Here is a 19,949-nt window from a genome sequence, read left to right as displayed (position 1 = left end):
TGAGAGGTCAGAGACGGGCAAAGTAACCCCAGTCTCCGCAAGGTAGGGGTGGCAGAGGGACGCACTGTAGCCGCGCACCCTGCCACGTGTTGTGGGCCCCTGGCTCAAGCCCCCTGAGCGTGGCCCCTCCCTCCGGGCTCCCCTGCCCACGACACCTCCCAGCCCCTGCCTAGGCTGTGCCCTGCCTGGAAACTCCTTTTCTCTTAGGAAAATTCTGTTCACCTTTCAAGTCCTGTCACACCCTGTGCCTCCTCAGCCCCAGGATGAAGTTGCCAGTCTGGGGAATTCTTCCCAGCTACTGTGGGGTTCTGGCTTCTGGGTCATGTCCTCGGATGGGACCAGGGGTCTCAGGGCTGGCTCAGGTGGAGAAGGACAGGAAACTGCCCTCTGCCTGAGAGATCCAGAGAGGGAACAGATCACTTGGCAGGGCCTTCAAACAGATGCTCAGGACCCCACTGGAGGGAGGGGTTCCAGCGACAGACCTGGCTCAACCCTGGTGGCTGGCTGGTTCTGCTTCCCAAAGAGAGCACCTCCCGAGAGAGGCGAGAGAGGTAGCATAGCAGCTCAGAGGTAGCCGCTCAAACCCAGCAGTGGGCCAGCCCAGCCCAGCATCCTTTCTGGCACAGGGGTGCCTCTAGATATGCCCTCTGCCCTGGGAACAGAACCCATCACCTACTTGATGGGGTGGGGGTCTTTCCCGGCAAGCCCAGCAGGCCCTCCTGCACAGAGGGAGCAGGGATGGCACAGGGCAGAGAGGACAGCAAAGGCCTGGGGATGGGTCGACTCATTTGCATGCAGGGGCCACCAAGGCGAGAGCTGCCACCACCGCTGCTGCCGCCGCTGCCGCCAAACAGATTTGAGCAGAAGCTCCGTTTTCCTTCTGTTCTTGTCTCTCTCTCAAGGTCAGAGCCGGAGCAGGGACGGGAACAAAGGCAGCTCGTCCCCCATTCAACCTCCCTGTGCCCGCTGGCTGCTCCCAGAGGAGGGGCCCTGAGGAGGGAGAGCAGGGAGCTCCGGAGGCCTGGCCCGGGGCGAGGCGGGGCTGGGGGAGTGGGTATAGCTGCCCAGATGCTCTTGGGGACCCCTGCCCAGTGGGGACCACTCGGAGAGCCCGTCCCAGGGCTAGTGGCCTTCCAGTAGCCAGGCTCAGCCAGCAGGGGGTCTGCTAGGAACAGGGGTCATTTTGGAATCAAGTTGCTCTGGAGTCAAGGGTGAGAGACATCAGACTCACTTTGGGGACAGAGGTCAGGTTTGGGTTCAAGGGTTAATTGGGGTCAGGGATTATCCAGAGTTAGCTGTCAGCCCCAGGCCCAGGCAGGCTCTTTCATGGGAGTCTGTCCCAGATTCGGGTAGGATCTCGCCCAGCTAGGTCCAGACATGACTCCCAGGCTGTGTGCCCAGCAGGTGTGGCCATGGACACTTGGCCCACCACCCACTGACCCTGGCCCAGCACCTGCAGGCCTGCAGGGTGAGTCCCTAGGGCTCAGGATCAGCGTCTGGCGCCCCTCAGTCTTCAAAGGCCACGGGGCTGTGGAGGAAGCTAAAAATATGTGGAGAGAAATTTCTCATTACAGAATAAATTGGACCAAATTTGCTGCCTGCTCTGGCTCCAGCAGTTTTCAGAAGCTCCTACCCCTGGGCTAGGCAGGGGTAGGAGCAGGGGAAGGGGTCATTGGGGAGGGTGGAGGCCTTGGCAGATGGGGGGCTCCCCTGACCCTGGTTCCCATGTGGGCAGACACAGGGCATCTGCACCAGCCCGTGTAGCACCAGGTGAGGATGGGGTGGGGGGGAGCAATCAAGGAGAAATTACCCTGGGGCTGTCAGTTGAGGTCACTGAAAATAAAAATGTATCCCTTTCTCTTGCTCACAAATTAAAATTCCCCCCCACCCCCACTTCTGGGGTCCAGCCAGGCCCTTGAAATCTCAGAATCTCAGCCCCAAACCTAGGATTTCTGCAACGCCCTCAGCTGGCGACAGGCTGAAAGGCATCGGTCCCCACTTTCTCCCACTCACCCTCGTCCCCTCCCTTTCCCATGCCCTCCACCTCCTCCTTCCACCCATTTCCTTCCTCCTCATCCTCCTGCGTCCGACTTTGCCCACCCCCCACCACCACCAGTCATAGTGCCTGGACACAGATACCACCTTCCCATGGCAATCGCCCACCAGTCTGCGGGCTAGGCCTCTACCGTCCAGCGTTCCCACGATGCTGGGCACGGTCCAGACTGGTGCTCTCCAATACAGGAGCCACCTGCCCCATGTGGTTACCGGGCACTGAGATGTGGCACATGCAGCTGGAGAACAGGATTTTTTAAGTTTCTCCTACTTCAGTGTGAATGTAAGTAGTGCTTGTGGCTGCTGCACTGGGTGCCCACCTCTGGGCACATCTGAGTCTTACCTAGGTAGGCACCTGGACAACCATACCTCGCCAGGACCAGGTACCCTCAAGGGTACCTTGAGGCAGTGCAACTCAGACCTCCCAGTGAGGGTGAGATGGAGCTCCAGGAGCTGAACCCCACGCAGGACAGGCATCCCACGTCCCCTGCCTGCCAGCCCCAGTGCGGGCGGCTGCCCTGATGGGTGCTGGGCCATGTCCTTGCAAACGCAAGTAGAGCCTGAAGTCAGGGGCCCCCAGTCTGATGTCCTGTAACATGTTTCCCCTTGACCACCCCCACAGGCCATTCTTTCAATTAGCTGAGTGGTCCCCGCCTGCCAGATGGAGCCCTGAGCCTGGGGGCAGGACCTACGGCTGACCGGGAGCTAAGACCCCAGCCTGGACTCTGGTCCAGGGACCGGGGGGGACAAAGGTAGTGGGTCTGCCCAGCCCATTGGTCACGGGCTTGGGGCCTGCTGCAGGCACGCGAATGTCCTGTGTCCTTCCTGCTGTGTGTGACTGTCGTCTGTTCCGTGTCCTCGTGGCCGCCATCGGTGCCTGTGTCTACTTGTGGAAATGCGAGCGCGAGAAGGTGCTGGAAGCCCCCTCCCGTGCTGGCTGTAGCATACACATGGACACATGTGGGCCCTGGAGCCAGCCGGGCCACGGGCCTTTCATCTCGCACTGACAGGCTCCTCTCCCAGCTTTTAGCCGCCAAGAACTTCCTGCTAATCGTGCATTAACCTTGGCGGGGGCTGCCAATTACTCGGCACTAATGCCGGGGCTTCGGGCTCGCTGGCAGGCACAGGGGCCGGAAAGCGGGCGGGGCGCCCGGCGGGGGCAGGCAGGAGACTGTGGGCTGAGGGGGGGACACACCGCGTCCCTGGCTCCGGATGGCAGAACGCGGGGTCTCTCCTGACCTCATTAGAGTAATTAATGTGCCTTTTGAAGCTGGAGAAATCGCTCGGAGCTGTGGGAAAGGGGCGCCGATCACGGGCAGGGAGGGGGGCAGGAGGGTGTGCGCGAGCCTGTTCAAAACGCATCCCAGTGGGTCAGACTCAGAGAGATGGAGACGGCGAGGGGCGCGCGGAAGCAGGGAGACCGCGAGGAAGAGCGCGCAGATGGGGAGACGTCAACGGAGACAGGCAGGGGCTCCGAGCGGGAGACAGAGGCGCAGAGACAGAAAGATGAGTGGGGGGCGGACGGGAGAGAACGGTCAGAGGGAGGGGTGTGACATCTTGGATGTCCCAGGGGCTGGGGGTGGGAGGGACAGTCAAGGAGGGTTTCCTGGAGGAGGCAGTTGAACCCTGGAGTGGGGAAGTGGGAAGTGTGTGCGGGGAGGGAACAGACACCCCCAGCTGGGAAGAGGGGTGGCCAGTGGACCATGATGGGAACCGCTAGTCTGCACCCTCCCAGGCTGGGGCTGGGCAGGGAGGGTCATAGGGGCTGCAGGATGGATGGCACCCAGGGATCAGATGGGTCCCACGTGGGCACGAGCACAGCCCAGCTCTCAGTGGATAGCAGACAAGGGGAAATCAGAGGTGGGGGGTGTTGAGGCAGGTGGAAATAGGGGGGGAAGAGCACCCAGCTGGGCCTAGTCCCCGGCGGTACATGATGGGGTCGGTGGGGAGGCTTGTCAGGCCACACCTGGTCCTGCAGGTCAGGACTGGCGGTGCAATGCTGCCCCCTAGTGGCAGACCCTCCTTATGACATTTTGTTGGCTCTGGCCCGTGACTAGGAAGACCACAAGCTGACCAGACTCGACCCGTTCCCACGATCAGACTTGGGGAGTAAATGGCCACAGCTGTAATGTGCCCCAACATAGGGCCTCAAAGGGAAAAGAAGGCCCACATAATAACTCCCCCAAGCCTCTCATCATAAATGGAGACTGAGGCCTGGAATGAGACTCAGATGCCAAGAATGGGGGCTCAAGTGCTCAGGATATGGGTTCAGGTGCTCTGGGTGGGGCTTGGGGTCCTGGAATGAGGGCTCAGGTACCCAGTATATGGTTGAAGTCATCAATGATTCCACAAGAGGATGCTGGGGGTGGGGCACAGTAGGTCCCCGAGCTGAAAGACACTCCAGTACCTATAAAATACAACCTTGGGGCTCCTTTGGAAATACCCCCAAATGTGCTGGTGGTATGAGCCAGGGATCCGAAAGGGCATGACCCTTGAGGGCTCCTGGTTGCAGGTGGCAGAAAGGAAGGAGCACTTGATTAGGGACTAGTGGGTGAAGTTCTCTCTAGATTCAGACAATGACCCACAGGCCTTGCTCCATGCGGGTCCCCCATCTATCCATCATCCGAGATTCCTCATCTAACCTGGACAGCTGAGGTGAGACCAAAGCAGCCAAGCTCGGTGAGATTGGAGAAGGGAGGCCCTAAATGAGCCCCACTTTGCTGTCTGCCCCACCAAGTGTGAGCCAGGATCGGGACTACGTGGAACTGCCTTTATTATCTCCAGGCACGAAGGAATATCCACTCAGACAGGGCCCTCAGCCTGCCCACCCACCAGGCCTCAGCCCAAGGCTGCTGTGTCCTCTAAGGAAAGGTAAGCCATAGTTCTGTCAGGGGGGCTCAGAGTCTTCAGTGGGAGCTATCAGGGCCCTTCGGCTTCCACCCAGCATCCGGGGCAGTCATGTCCAGGTGAGGGCTGAGATGGCTTCAGGCAGGTTGAGCAGGTCCCACAGGAGCTCTCAGGGCTGGCACCAAAGCTGGGAGAACTGGCACTGGCTTCTGTCCTTCTGCCAGGGCAGCTGCAAATACCTCCTCCCAGATCTCAGCATCTGGAAGGTGATAGGGATGAGAAGTGTGGAGGAAGGAGCCCTCCCTGTTCAACACCCAAAAGGCTGGGCTGGGTCTCCCTGGTGGTGCAGAGCTTAATACCAGTGCTACCACTATAGTGGCCTGAGTTCGAGCCCCAGCCAGGGAGCTGGCCCCCACGGCATAGTAGACCTCTCCTGTCTCCCTGCTGCTCCCCTCAGCAGACTATTTCAGTAGATCAGGTTGTTCTGCGCCCCACTCTGTCTCTGGTGAATTCTCTTACTCCCCACACCTCTGGCCTACACCCCACTTCTTGTATGCATAAATAACTAAAATAATTTTTTTTTTTTAAGATTTCACTCTTATTTTTTTAACAATTGATTTATTTATGCATACAAGAGCTGAGGTACAGGCCAGAGATGCAGGGTGTGAGAAGATTCACCAGAAACACAGTGGGGAACAGAACAGGCAGACTGACCGAAATACACTGCTGAGGGGAGCAGCAGGCAAATCAGGAGCGGTCTGCTGTACCATGTGGGTTGCTCTCTGGCTGGCCAGGGATTGAACTCGTGCTGCAGAGGCTGCAGATTGCTTCAAAGTGTGGTGCTTAATCCCTTGCACCACCAGGGAGTCCCAATAAATCTTTTTTTTTTAAAAAGTAAGTAACTAAAAAAAAAAAAGACTTTTTTTAAAAATTGAAAAAAAAAAAAAAAAAAAGACTGGGCAGAAAAGGCGCTGCTGTAGCCCCCTAGCGGTTGAACAGGGGTCCAGGTCCCCTAGTCTGCCAGGTCCAGCAGGACAGCTTGCTCCCCAGGAAAGGAGTCTTCCAGTCAGGAGAGTGGAGGAAGCCATTGAGGGGCTCCCAGATCTTACCAACACTTCCTTCCAGGGGTTCGATAAGTCAAAGCCAAGCCCTGGTTTCCTGCCACACAGCACTGAGACGGAACAGGCCCCATCACTAGCTCCAGGCCTCTGGCTCATCTCAGTTCAGCCCACCTGTAGGGTCTGAGTTTTTGTCCTGGCTGTTCCCTCTTGCCTGAATACTCTTCAAGGAGTTGGGGCTGGTCTCAGGGTGCCACAGAAGGGCCTTCCCTGATCCAACGCCCACACCAAACTCTATAGTTAATTCTGCATCTTTGACATTGATCTTGTCCTTTGGGGTCCTGCCCAGGGGAGGTACCCCACAGATTCATGCACGGTAGCCCCACCCCACCTTGAAGAAATGGGAATTTGGGCCTCCCTGGTGGCATAGGAGTAAAAGTCTCAGTGCCATCAAGCTATCACCAGCCACTGCGGCCTGAGTTTGATTCCCGGCCAGGGAGCTGACCCACATGGTGCAGCAAACCTCTCCTGTCTCCCCGCTGCTCCCCTCAGCAGTATATTTCAGTAGATTCACCTGTTCTGCTCTTGACTCTGTCTCTGGCAAGTCCTCTCATGCTCCCCCACCCCCACCTCTGGCCTACACCCCAGCTCTTGTATGCATAATAAAATCTTTAAAAAATAAATGGGAGGGCCTCTCCTGGTGGCGCAGCGGTTGAGCGCTGGGCTGCGAAGCTGCCTGCAACCTCTACAGCGCCAGTTCGATCCCCGGCCGCCAGCAAGGGTCCCACATGGCACGCAGACGTCTCCTGCCGCGTCTGCTGCTCCCCTCAGCAGTGAACTTCGGTCCTTCTGCCTGTTCTGTTCCCCGCTCTGGCTCTGGTGAATCCTCTCACCCTCCCGCACTTCTGACTGTACCCAGTACTTGTATAAATAAATATATAAAGCTAAAAAAAAAATAAATTGAATAAAAAAAATAAATGGGAGGCAAATCTTCCTGCCCCCTTGTGTCTATGCAAGTGTCTTTTACTTTTCTGCACTTTTTCTAATAACCCTGCTTTTTAAACATATAAACAAACAAATAAATAATAAATAAAATGGGAAACTGAGGCCAGGAGGGGGATGCTCCACCTGAGGCAAAACAGCCTGCAACTGCTGCAGCACAGCACATGCTGTGGATCATAACAATGACCTGATGGGTCTGGTCTCCCCGCTCTCCAATTCAGCTTGACCCCCCACCAGCCCGAGCGCAGGAAGGGTTACACTACCATCTCAGATTGCGAGTCTCAAACACCGTCTCCTCCTCACCGCTGTCCATTTCCATGGGATCCTCTGTGTTGGCCAGGAGGCCATACCTCTTCTGTGGTTTCTTCAACCTGGTAGCAGGCCCAGAAGCTCAGTGGGGTTGCTGTTCCAGTCCACCCCACCTTGCCCCATCTTGCTTCCACCCCCTCCCCCTCCCCCCAGAATCCTGGTGGCCTCACCTGCGGGCTCCTCTGCCACACCCAAAAGCCCTCCCGTGAACCTTCAGGTCTAACCCCGTTTCTCTTGCCGTATGAGGGTCCCAAGAGCTACTGGCTGCTCCTGTGTCAGCAGCAGAAAGTGCACAGCTCCCTTGGTTGACCAGAGTGGAGTCTCCCAGACTACAAGGGCAGGGCTGTCATTTCACCTCACTGATGAGAAATCCAGGTACAGAGAGGGAAAGAGGGTTTCGCAAAGATCACGGAATGTAGCGCTGTTTGGCACTGAAGCCCGGGCTTCTGGCCAACACTAGGGTGGAGAAGTGACCTCTCCGCAAAGACCCGGAAAGAGCAGCTCTGTGGGCGCATTCCACACCCGCAGCGTGTCAGCGGACGAAGACCTGTTACCGTGCCTGGACGAGGCCAACTGTGTGACAAACAGGCGCCAGAGGTCACCTCCCAAGAAGCCAAAGGAGCAATCAGGAGACTGAGAAGGGAAGCCAGGGGCTCAACCCGGGCCTGGAGTGTGGGCAGTGTCCATCACTGTAAGGAGCACGCTGGCCAAACCCCGCGTAATCGCGAACGAAGGCCCGCTGCGCTCCAGTCCCGGGCTGGAGGACGAACTGAAGGAAGAGGTGCTGGGCCCATCGGGCCACTGCCCGGCCTGGGAGGGTGGGCACGGCCCTTCCATCCCCAGGCGGGGCAGCAGCACACACACACCGGCCAGGCGGAACCCCGCGGGACAATCTCGCTGACAGTTGCGGCCAAGCCCCCAAGCGAGTCGCCAGAGCCAGCCATTTCCTGGCTCATCGCGGGGTGAGAGGAGCGTGAGGGCCGGCGGTCCCAGCCGACCCGCAGGCCTCAGCCGCCGCGCCTCGGAACACCGGGGCAGCGCCCCCGGCTAAGAAATCGCGCGGTCACGTGATTTTGAGACCACCCGACAGACGCCGCCTCGCCACGCCCCCCGCGGGGGCGGGCTATCGCCCAACCTGTGACGGGCAGCGCACGCGCCAATTGGCTGCGGCAGCGCGGGGAGGGGGGCCTTGGGCAGACGCACCTAAACGCCCGGATGAGGAAGTAGAGCACGGCCAGGCCGCTGAAGCCCAAGAGCACGTAGAAGGAACGCTGCAGCGGGGAGCCCGGCGGCCACAGGCGCGTGCTGTTGTGCGGCGCGCCCGGCCGGCTCCCGTTCGTGAGGGCGGACGGCGGTGAGAGCGTGTCCTGCGCGAGGCTCGGCCGGGACGCAGCCCCGAGCAGCAGCGCCGACAGCAGCAGCATGCGTGGTCCCATGGCCCGACGGAAGCGGCGGATGCGCCCCGCCCCCGGGCGTGGCTGCCACTCTTGGGCGGTGCCAACCAATGGCCCACGGGGGCGGGGCACGCGCCCACCTAGCTCCTTTATCTCCTTTAAGCCTGGTCGCTGGTTTCCCCACAGCTCAGGCGGCTGCCGGAGCCCCGCAGCCAGCTCCCTCCCTCCTCCAGCCAGAAGGGAGGTCCTCGCTTGAGGAAACCGGGCCACCTCGCAATAAAGAGGTTCCCAGGCACAGCAGATTCGAAACCTGCTGTGGATGCCAGCCTAATTTGGGCCTGCCTTCCCACCCAGGCTTCTGGCTGTTGTGCCTGCAGCTCTGCCTGTCCTGGGGGACTTTTTGGAGAAACTGTGGCCCGCTAGCCTGGGGCAACTGTCACCACCCCCTGGCCAGTAGCCACCACTGGGAGAACTACAGGCATCACATGCCCCCCCACACTGCTGGCTCCGGTTCAGTCCCAACACTCTGCTCGGCACCCCCCAAGATCTGGCAGCAGGCTCAGCCTGAATAGCACAGATGAAGGGGTCCTGGTCACTCTGCCCAAACCTCAGCAAGGCCTCCTGGGAGTGAGATGTCTACCACCTCCGCTCAGGCTGGCCATGCCCCTAAGAGCCCAGCCTGAAGGGGGCAGTGACTTGGATGGCTGGTTTTACTTGGATCCAGCTGGTACCCTGAACAGATCTGGGGCAGCGCTCTCTCATGGATTCCCCCACCACCCACAGCTGCACCCCCAAACCAGACTCAGGTTTCTAGGAGCACACACCAGTCCTTTATTCAATTTGGACTTCCACGTCCTGTCACTGTTGCCGGTAAAGACTGTCCGCCTCACCCTCTGCTGCCACCACCCATCCTTCTGGAGGGACTTAAAAGCCCCAACCTTCGAGATGAAGCATCTGCTGGAAAAACAAGGTGGTGTTGGGGTCTGGGGGTAGGGAGGCGCTGGCTCCTGGTAGGGCAGGAGACCAGGAGAACCCATGGAAGAGCCAGACACTGCCAGTGTCAGAGGATCCACATCAACCACCCCAAAAAGCACTCACAGGCGACGGACTTCCACAACGGTGGCTGCACCTCTGGTTCTTGCTCCCAGGTGAAGTCCCTCCTGGGACAGTGACCCCAGGTCATCGCCGCTCTTGGACCACCCTTCCCAGTTGGGCTTCCTTCCCTTCAACCTGCCAAAGCAAAGGAGCGTTACCCAACAACCTGGCTGCTCTGCACCTGGAAGCTGTCCTCCCCACCTCCCCTGAAACCATCCACAGATCCTAGGAGGGTCTCAAGCTAGTCATCAGGCCATCCTGGCAAAGGCCCGTCACGGCGGTGAGCCCTGGTGGGCCTGTGCCTTTCCAGATGGGCCAGGCCACGTCCCACCTTAAGCAGAGCCAGCTATCCACATGGGATGGAGCTGCTTATAGATGGCATGGGCTCTGGGAAAAAAACTCATGGCAGCAACAGACATCAGAGAGCCAGGTAGGAGTGTGACTTAAGGAGGTCTGGAAAAGACTGTCAATTGATGCACAAAAAATCCAAAAGGCATGGTGTTCGGTGGTCTCCAATCCTGCTTATGGACCGAACCTACTCTTGAGGCGCAACTGCCCGTGGGGCCAGGGTCTGACGTTTTTAGTTCTAGCTTGATTTAAAAAAATTGGAAAAAACAAAAAAAGTCAAAGGAACATTCCCCGGGTACATTTTCAAATGAGCTCTTGACAAGAGGAGGGATGCGGACACGAGCAAAAGGAGTTACCTCGAATTACAGGGCTATTTCCACATATGAGCTAGCCAAGGGAGCAGCTTGCATCTCAGAGGTTTCTGTTGGGCGCACAACACTTCTGTCCTCCGAGGGCTGCAGCTTCCATAGGCTAGCGGAGAACGCTCAGAACTTGTAAAGTAACAGCAGAGCTAGCTACCGAGCCATCAGTCTGGTCACCCAGGGATGCTGCCTGCCGTCTGTCTAACCAGAGTCTAAGCTAAGGTGAAGGGTTCAGGTCAGGGTCAGGTGCCCGCACATCCACTGTCCCTGCTGGGCTGCCCGCCCCATCGAGCCCTCTGGCTGCCACCGCCAGAGGGCTCCCAGGGCTGTCCTGTGGTCAGCTGCCCGCTCCCGTCACCCACCTCGCTCACCTAACCAGGACCGGTGGCAGTCGCTGTCAAAGGGCCCACCAGCATCAGCTTATTCTGCCTTCCTCGTCTATCTCTCCTTTGGGCTCAAGCAGGGCTGGCAGACCTGCTTCTCACACTGCCTCTCTGCTCAGGCCTGACAGCCGCGAACCCACAGCAGAGGTGTGTTGTGCAATGAAAGGGAAATTGTCAGAGCAAGTTCATTTCAGACGGTCTTTTAATCGGCTTCGTAAAGCCAAAGAAACTGCGTACAATTCCTTAACCACTTCAAATACAACATCAATGGGTATGCATGTCTTCCAGTAAAAAAGGACAATATAAATAAACATTTTCAAGAACCTCACGGGACGTCTGTGCGTCTACTGCGGGCCCCCAGCACATTGGGCAGACAGGCCAGCCCGCCCTGCAGTGCCCTGGGCAGGTCCTACCACGCTACACTCAGAAACGGTACACGAGTTGGAAAAAAAGCCACAGCTTGCTCAGCTTCCGACAAAGAGCAGATTGAGAGTCCGTTCAATCTCAAAGAGAAGTGAACTGGGGCACTGACTTCAAGGTAACCCCGCTAAAAAGAAACAAAAAAGGCAACACAACCAAAACAAAAAAACCAAACCCCACACAACCCCCAAAGAATTTTTTTTTCAATTTACGGCTCATGGTAAAAAGAAAAATGTGAAGTCAAAAGTGCTTTTCAAACGTTTTTAAACCCCTAAAAACGGACGGCACTTCTTTAAAAAGAAAAGTCTGGTCATGAGGCCATCTGGGGTCAGAAGCAGTCAGGCTGTGTTTGACAAGCTCAGAACTGAGAAGGCTACAAAAGTGGGATACAAGGAGGTGTGTTCACTACACATTAACGATTCAGCGAAGCTCCCAAAATCTTTAAATATACAGCCATTGGAAGGACGATCTTGAGCAGGAAGGATTTTTACTCGTTGTGTGTAGCTGAGAACAAGAAGCAGGGACAGTGTAAAGGCACTGAAGCACGCAACAAGATGCAGCATTCCACTCCCGGGTCCGGACCTGGGGGGCGCGCCCTGCGGCCACGGAGCAACCAACCCCCCCGGGCCGCAGGGCCGGGCGGCCGCACATGCACCTATGCTGCCTGTTGGCTGTCCCTCACTCTCCCTTTCCTCTCTGGTCAGTTTGTTTTTGCCTTTGTTTTGTGGTAGAAACGGTTGCGGGCAAGACCCAAGGGTACTCTTGTTCCTTATGGGCAAGCACAGTGACAAGGTCTGAGCGTCCAGCCTACGTAGCTCACAGAGGGTGCCAAAGATTACTGAGTTCCCACCACAGGCCACGGCAGCATGGTGCCCTCGGAGCGCAACTTACCGTAACTGTCATAGCTGTCTCTGTAGGACCCGCCCGAGCTCCTGTCACCATAGCTGCTACCCTGACTCCGGCTGCAGGAGGACACACAGGCGCTAGAGGCCACTGAAGCCTACACACCAGACGCCTCCCTCCAACCCCAAGTAGGACCATTCTCACCTGCTGTAGTAGTCTCTAGAGCCTCCATAGCCCCCACTCCTGGACTCAAACCGGCTCCCCCCATAGCCTCTGTCCCCTCCTCCTGCAGGAAAGAACATGAAGAAGTGCCAGCTCTTGCCAGCAGTAATGGACCCCACCTCATCCCTGAGGGCCCAAGGCCCTGCGAGTAGCACTCACCTCTAGAGAACCCACGCCCCCGGCCTCTGCCTCCACGGAAGAAGCCCCGGCCCCCGGCAGAGCCACCTCGGTACCCACGGGATCGGTTGTCGGAGGACTTGCCTGCCTGGTCAACTCGGATCTGTCTCCCATCCACAGACTGGAGAGCAGAGATTGGCAGGGTGAGCCTCCATCTCCCCACCCTGAGAGAGGCAGGGCTCATTCTCTGCAAACCCAGCCCTCTGCCCCCCAGAGCAATACCCCTCACCTTCCCATTCATGGCCATCATGGCGTCCTTGGCATCGTCGATGTTCTCAAAGGTGACAAACCCAAACCCCCGAGATCGCTGGGTCTCCCTATCTTTCACAACCACCACTGTGCCAAGGAGAGAGATCTGCAGTTGGCACCCAGCCCTCCCCAAGGGCTGCCCCACCCCCACCCCCAGCACCAGTCTCACCTTCAGAAATCTGTCCATATTTTGAGAACACCTGCTCCAGCGACTGCTCATTAGTGTCAAAACTCAGCCCCCCCACGAAAAGCTTGCCTTCATCTGATGCCATGGTGGCCTGTGGCAAACACAGATGAAATCGTCACTGAGATCCTCAAGGAGCTTCATGCTCACCCCTCCCCCATGCCTCACTTTATACGAACAGCACAAGCTCTTTAGGGAGACACTGGGAAATTACTGATTCTTCAGTCACCCAAAACCCACACCGAGGACTTTACTGGAATAAACCCTTCATTCCTCTTATCCTACATCCTTTGCTCCCTTTCTCGGCCCAGCCTCGACTCCCCTCACCTCCCAGTGGAAGCTGCCGAGGGGAGGGCAGCGACCACAGTGGAGGCCTGCAGAGCGCCTCAGGGCTTCCTGGGCTGGAGGGAGGCACAACTTTAGCAGCCCAACCTCCTCAGGGGGTGCTGAGGGCTGAACCCACGGGCCTCCCTCCGTGGTCGGAACTGCCTGCACCACAGTTCTCCCCTTTAAATTGGGGCTAACTCCTAAACCTAGCCGTGGAGGGCGCGGGGTGACAAAGTGCTTGGTCTACTGTCGGGAGCCTGCGAAGAACTGGGGGTACGGGAGACGGGCCCACACGGGGCACTGGAGGTCACACTGGGGATAGGGGCGAACGATGTGTAGCCACAGCGCCCGGGTGCAGACTGGGTGCGTGCGCGCGCGTGCATGGGGGTGGGGCGGTTGACACCGGGGCTCTAGCGGGATGCCTCGGACCCCTCCTCGCGCAACTTAACCTGGGGCCGGCAAGAGGGGGGCTCGGTCCGCCCCATCACGTGCCCCGGCCCCGCCCCCGCATGCGCCCCGCGCGCGCCCTGCGCCACTGCATCCGGGCACTCGGCGCTCCCGCCATTTCGCGGGGCGCAGCCTGGCGCTTGCAGCCGCCATTTTGCGGCCGCGCGCAGCCGACCTGGCCTGCCGGGGAGGTGGGGGACGCCCTCCGGCCGCCACTAGACCCGGTCTCCCGCTGTCCCTCGCCGCCGCCAGCGGCGGGGCAGACTCCACCCCGGGCCCGCCCCGGGCCCGCCCCCGCCCAGGGGCGTGCCGCTACAGCCCCGTCTCGGCCGGCCGGCCGCAGGCCGCCCGCCGCCCCGAGCTCGTGGAGCCGGTGCCGCCGGGACCCTCACCACGGAATCTGGCAGGTCCCTGACGCAGGCAGAGAGACGGCACAGCACAACGACCCGAGCCTCCTAACGAGCAAGTGGGGGGGAACGGCGCCTGGCCTTATGTACGCCGCCGCCAGGCCCCGCCTGCCAGGCCCGCCCCCCTCACCGCGCCGGCCAATCAGAGGCGCCGAAGGCCGCGACCGCGCCTCATATTCATGAGCTGGGGGCCGGGCCTGTTTCTGCCCCGCCTCCTCCCTCGCGCCGGCGCGGGACGCGGAGTTTGGTGGCGACGCGCACAGACCGCAGTCCTCCGCCCTCGAGCGTGCGGGCGGGGGTCAGGGCTGACCCACTTCCGCGTGCCTGTCCCCCCAGCCCCCCGGCAAGATGCAGGGAACAAAGGGGTCCCTCACAGCTGCTTCCAGGGGCTGAGCCCCTTCGAGAGTCGTTGGAGCCCCGACCTGTGCTGTGCTGCAGCAGTCACCAACACATCCATCTCATTCCTCCCCGCCCGGCTTCCGCTCTCAGACACCCCAACTTCATCTGAACTCGGACATCATTCCTGATACTCTTGTCATTTCCCGGCTGACGGATAACCCACTCACTTGATTGGTCCCAAAATCTAGTCAATACTGAGAATCCTATTTATGTGAACCCCAATATTCACATCCCAATTCTTCCTACTCCTCAACCTTGGGCCACCCCAACTTCACCAACGCAGTTGGTGGGCCAGGAAAGATTCTGGCCCACCCTTTCTGTTCAGATCCCAACCGGTACCTACACCTAACTTGAGCTCCAACCCTGACTCTGCCTCTTGTAGGAGCAACACCACAACACTAATCTAGCAAGACATTCTGTACATCCCACTTCTATGCTGGGCTGACCCCCACCTGGGCTCCTAAGCCCCCTACTAGGGTTAGCCCTGTATCCTTACTGCACCTCAATATTCAGCTCAGCCCTGGGCCTTCTCTTTCAATGCTCCAGCCCTTCACCCCCAGCCCTGCCAGCACAGTTCTGTACACCCAGGATCCACTCATTACCCATGGGGAACACCAACATCTCTAAAAGGTACACGCTGGGCCTCCCTGATGGCTTAGGGTTCAAGTCTCAGCACTATCAAGCTATTGCCAGCCACTGCTTGCCTGCTGCTCTCCTCAGCGGTGTATTTCAGTAGATGTGCCTGTTCTGCTCCCCACTCTGTCTCTGGTGAATCCTCTGCCCAGCACCTCTGGCCTACACCCCAGCTCTTGTATGCATAAATAAATAAATCTTAGGCCTTGCATGCATAAATAAATAAATCTGCTGGCCCAAAGGGTTAAGACACAACCTGTGGGGCTGTCTGCAGCCACAGCAGCACTAGTTCGATCCCCGGCCAGGGAGCGGATCCACATGGCGCAGCAGACCTCTCCTGATGTGCCCACTGCCCCCCTCAGCAGTATGTTTCAGTCAATCTGCTTGTTCTGTTCCTCACTCTGTCTCTGGTGAATCCTCTCACCCCCACGCCTCTGGCCTGTACCCCAGTTCTTGTATGCATAAATAAATAAATCTTTAAAAATAAATAAATAAATAGGTCTTTTTTTTTTTTTTTAAGATTTATTTTATTTATTTATGCATACAAGAGCTGGGATGTAGGGGGCCTCCCTGGTGACACAAGGGATCAAGTCGCAGCACTATGAAGCTATGCACAGCCACTGCAGCATGAGTTCAATCCCTGGCCAGCCAGGGAGCTGACCCACATGGCGCAGCAGACCTCTCCTGTATCGCCCGTTGCTCCTCTCAGCAGTGTATTTCAGTCAATCCACCTGTTTTGCTCCCCACTCTGTCTCTGGTGAATACTCTCATCCCCTGCACATCTGAACTGTATCCCAGTTCTTGTATGCATAGATAAATAAATCTTTAAAAAAAAAAAAGAGCTGGGGTGTAGGCCAGAGGTGCAGAGGATAAGAGGATTCACCAGAGACAGAGTGGGGAACAGAACAGGCGGATCCATTAAAATACACTGCTGAGGGCCTCCCCTGGTGGTGCAGTGGTTGAGCGCTGGGCTGCTAAGCTGCCGGAAGCTTATGTAGCACCAGTTCGATCCCCTGCCGCAGGCAAGGGTCCCACATGGCACGCAGACCTCTCCTGCCATGCCTGCTGCTCCCCTCAGCAGTGTATTTCAGCAGTCTGCCTGTTCTGTTTCCCCGCTCTGGCTCTGGTGAATTCTCTTAACCTCCCGTGCTTCTGACTGTACTCAGTGCTTGTATAAATAAATAAATAAATCTTTAAAAAAAAATTAAAATACACAGCTGAGGGGAGCTGCGGGTGACACAGGAGAACTCTGCTGTGTCATGTGGGTCAGCTTCCTGGCCGGGTATTGAACTCGTGCAGTGCTGCAACTTAACCCCTTGCACTGCCAGGGAGGCCCTAAATAAATCTTAAAAAAAAAAATGGCACACACCAAATTCTGGAGACCCCAAGACCTCTGTTAACAGAACTAACAATAGCCTTGCAGGGACCCTTATCCCCAAGGTCCGAGCCCAGACCCTAGCTCATGCTGCCTACCCTGGCCCTAGACCCTTCTGTAGGATGGAAGAAGCTAGTGGGGATCCCTGTCCGACCAGACCAGAGACCCAAGCTACGATTTTGCCCTGGAAAGGCTTTACATGCAGTCAGACCCTTTGCAGAAGACTGGGGGGATATGGTACAGATGACCCCTTTGCTGCCCATCCCAGAGAAGTTCTGGCCCACTCCAGGCCTCAGGCTGGCTCAGGTTGTTCTAGCTGAAGGCAGCAAGGTATGAGGGGCAAGGACACTGTTTCCTGCTACAAGGTTGCTGGGCCCCCTCCTCAGAGACCCCCTCCCCCAGGCAGCAGCCCATGAGTAAAGGCCCCCTAGGCACCTAGGGCTGGAGGATGGGGTGAGAGGGTTAGGGGGACAACTCCCTTTAAGCAGCAAGCTGCTGCCTCAGCCACTCTGAGGGCGGTTATTGGAAGGAACAGAGGGAGACATCAGCATTAGAAGCAATGTGCTCCCCCTTCTGCTGGCCGGAGTGTGCTCCCCCTTCTGCTGGCCGGAAGTCTAGGGCCCTGCAGGCCCAGCCTAGGAAAGATTCTGGCCCACCCTTTCTGTTCAGATGCTCAGCAAACTCAGAGGGCAGACTCCTGACCCCAGACCAGTCCAAGTAGTCCCTGCAGGCACAGTGGCACGGCCATTCTCTGCCCCGACCCCAGACCCCCAAAAGTGTTCTCTAGTTCTGAGTCTAGTCTGCCTTTTCCTGATTTTGTGGCATGCCCTGCGTTCGTTCATTCATTCACTCATTCCATCAGCACACGGGGACCGAGCGCTATGAGTTGGCTCCTGGGTACTGGGCCATGTGTATCTCCGTCCGTCCTGGGCGCCCCCATACCTGCGGGGAGCTGCCATCAGGTGTGCCTGTACCAGGCATTGCGTGGGAACTGTGTCCTCGTGTCTCCGTAGCTACGCTGCTGCGGTTACCTGCGTTTGCGTGTCCCTGGGATCCGGTGTGAGACCAGGCCCGCGCGTCCCCGTGAGAGCCTCTGGGAGCGCCGGCACCTTGGCCCGGCCCGGCCCGGGCGCCTCCGGGACCCGCGCAGGGCGATCCCTCCCGCGGCCACGAGGGGGCGCTGCGGCCGCGCACCACGCCGGCCCGGGACTCCGGGTCCTTCCCGGGGACGCGCCCGGCCGCGGGGCCCAGCGTGGGAGGGGGCCCTGGACCCGCCCGCGGCCTCGCCCGGGCCTCGCCCCGCGCCGGGGCCGAACCGCCGAAGGGCGGCGGGAGGAGGGGCTCGACACGGGGACGGCCGGGGCGAGGCTACTGTTCGCAGCCGGACGCGAAGCTGCCGCCCGCCCCGCGCGCCCTCGCGGCCCGTCCACGAAGCCCGGCCCGGCCCGGGGCGCGGAGCGGGGCGCGCCGCGCGAGCCCCACCCGGCGCCGTCTCCAGGAGGGGTGCCCCGTCCTCCCCGCCTCGCGCGTCTCCATGGAGACGGGGGCGGGCCCGCCCGCTCCGCCCCCTCCCGCCCCGCCCTCCCCGCGGGCGGGGCCCGCCGGACGCCGGGCCCCGCGACTAATGACCGGGCGGGCGCCGGTAATGAGCGTCTGGGTCCGGGACGGGCGCGGCGGGGGATGAAAGGCGCGGGGGGCGGGAGGAGGCCCGGGGCCGCATAATTATCGCTCCCTCCCGGCCGACCAGACGGGGTCGGCGGTGCACCTGGCGGCCGCCCGGCGGAGGCGCGGAAGCGGGGCCGACGGGGCCGACTCCAGCCCGCCCGGCCCGAATTCTCGGAGCCCAGAGCCAGGGTGGGGAACAGTGATGGCATCTGTATGCGTGTTGCCAGGTGTGGTGCACATGTGTGCCCGTGGGCAGGGCGCTCGTGGGTGCAAAGACGGAGCAACAAGGATTCCTGGGGACTCGTGCGTGTATGGACACGAAAGTGGGGCTCTGTGCAAGGAGCTCGTGTGTGTGTGTGTGTGTGTGTGTGTGTGTGCGCGCAGAGGCGTGAAGGTGTGTGCATGGCACCCAGGACTCATGCGTGCTCGCACTCATGAAAACATGTTTGCACGGTGCCACATGTGCAAGGATCACCACCAGGGGCTGTGTGGAGATCCTAAAGCGCGTGCATAATTGGGATGTAGGCCGGGAGCGCAGGGGACAGGGCTGGGTGTGCATGAGTCAGGTGGGCTGGGCCTCCTCAGCATTAGTGCCCATGGCTTGCTGGTGTGACTCATGCCCCTGAGAGCACACTGTCAGTGGCAGCCAGGGTCCCCAGGGCAGTGCAGTGCCACATGAAGCGAGCAGCTGTCTCAGGTGTTTTAGTCCTCTTGCACAAGGATGGGGGCAGGGACTTCTGAGATCGGGAAGCGACCCTAGGTGGCTGCCAACTTGAACATTGGAGATCCAGTTGCCTGCCTCACAGGGGAACCAGACTGGGGCTGTGCCCAGGCCTCAGTTTCCCTCCTTGTCCCTAGGAGGAGGAGGTCTGCAAGATAGAGGAGGATTTGTGTTGTGTGTGGTGGGGGAAGAGCCCTGTGACTCACGGCCCAGGAATTTGGAGGCTGCCACCCATTAGCACCCACCTGGGACAAACAGGAGACATGCTGGTGATTACAGTCCCTGCCAGCTGCGTGCACATGCCACGGGCACACTCCAGGTACATGTGGCTTTCCTGCTCCTTGATGAAAAGCATGTGGGAGCCATAAGCTTGCTCCTGGGCATCACCTTTGTCAATACTCATGATGCTCCACCAAAGAGACCTGAATGGTGTCCCTTTCTGAGGAAACTGAGGCATGGGTGGGTGGGGTGGCAGCTGGGCGAACACACAGCAGAACTTGTTTGTATGACATTGGGTGCTGTGAGATGCAGCGCCGACAATCCCAAGGCTCGCCTCAGTGCAGGCTGGGGACAAAAGCCACTGGGTTTCTAAGGCTGGGAACAGGCTGAGGTCCACAGCCCCACTCCAACCTCCAGGGGCAGGAGGAAGCAACCCCGCCCATGCCCTGTCTATGCATTTGACCTTGGTGCCACACGGCAGAGGACCTTACCTATGTATGTAAGGTCACTGCAGGCTCAATGACAGGCACAAGAATCACAGGCTGGATCTCAGTACTGGAGTGGCACAATGGTGAGTGCCCCCTTCCTGGGGTCACCTCTAGAGGCCATGCGTGCCCAGGGAACAAGTGATGACCCCACAACCGTCCAGCTCCTGGTCACCAGCCCTGCCTTGAGATTAGCGCTGCTGCCCAGGTGCCCAGCTGCGTGGGTTGTTGACACCCAGGCCCCTCTCTGGCCTCAGTGGCTCATCTGAGAAGTGGGTGTGGCTACAGCACTTCCTGGGGTCAGTGACAAGCCAGCTCCAGGGAGG

At 59.0% G+C, this 19,949-nt stretch overlaps 2 protein-coding genes across 10 annotated transcripts; both read right to left on the bottom strand.

The window, feature by feature from the left end:
- Window positions 1-4,075: 4,075 nt before the first annotated feature.
- Window positions 4,076-8,748, bottom strand: FAM174C (family with sequence similarity 174 member C). Its single transcript, XM_037504942.2, has 3 exons — window positions 8,472-8,748; window positions 7,223-7,330; window positions 4,076-5,158 (listed from the first exon to the last, which is right to left on the bottom strand). Coding segments are annotated over exons 1-3 (342 nt in total). The 5' UTR covers window positions 8,705-8,748; the 3' UTR covers window positions 4,076-5,157.
- Window positions 8,749-8,768: 20 nt separating this feature from the next.
- CIRBP (cold inducible RNA binding protein) lies at window positions 8,769-17,557 on the bottom strand. Of its 9 annotated transcripts, none has more exons than XR_005124144.2 (7): window positions 17,476-17,557; window positions 12,931-13,039; window positions 12,742-12,848; window positions 12,318-12,633; window positions 12,162-12,232; window positions 9,761-9,892; window positions 8,770-9,619 (listed from the first exon to the last, which is right to left on the bottom strand). XR_005124144.2 is itself a non-coding variant. In XM_037504934.2 (7 exons), exons 1-7 carry the CDS (start codon window positions 17,512-17,514, stop codon window positions 9,888-9,890), a joined length of 552 nt encoding a protein of 183 aa, XP_037360831.1. In that variant the 5' UTR covers window positions 17,515-17,555; the 3' UTR covers window positions 9,854-9,887. The 9 variants fall into 9 exon arrangements, 6 of the variants coding, with proteins under 6 accessions (XP_037360829.1, XP_037360828.1, XP_037360831.1 ...); XR_005124143.2 differs by having other exon boundaries at window positions 8,770-9,616; XR_008550996.1 differs by lacking the exon at window positions 8,770-9,619 and adding an exon at window positions 10,462-11,774 and having other exon boundaries at window positions 9,853-9,892; window positions 17,476-17,555.
- Window positions 17,558-19,949: the final 2,392 nt, after the last annotated feature.

This window comes from Talpa occidentalis, unplaced genomic scaffold, assembly GCF_014898055.3.
Source record: "Talpa occidentalis isolate TD23 unplaced genomic scaffold, MPIMG_talOcc4v2.1 talOcc4.12, whole genome shotgun sequence".
Lineage (NCBI taxonomy): Eukaryota > Metazoa > Chordata > Mammalia > Eulipotyphla > Talpidae > Talpa > Talpa occidentalis.
The sequence above is the reverse complement of the archived record's forward strand: the minus strand, read 5'-3'. Positions and strand labels throughout refer to the sequence as shown.

Excerpts from the sequence above, each read along its gene's own strand:
- FAM174C (XM_037504942.2), bottom strand. The coding sequence starts at position 8,704 with ATGGGACCACGCATGCTGCTGCTGTCGGCGCTGCTGCTCGGGGCTGCG. Across the intron at positions 7,331-8,471 it reads TTCCTCATCCGGGCGTTTAG|GTTGAAGAAACCACAGAAGA; the intron begins GTGCGTCTGCCC and ends GCCTGCTACCAG.
- CIRBP (XM_054693019.1), bottom strand. The coding sequence starts at position 17,514 with ATGCCTGGTACAGGCACACCTGATGGCAGCTCCCCGCAG. Across the intron at positions 13,040-17,475 it reads CTGATGGCAGCTCCCCGCAG|GCCACCATGGCATCAGATGA; the intron begins GTATGGGGGCGC and ends TGTTTGCCACAG. Across the intron at positions 12,634-12,741 it reads TGATGGCCATGAATGGGAAG|TCTGTGGATGGGAGACAGAT; the intron begins GTGAGGGGTATT and ends TCTGCTCTCCAG.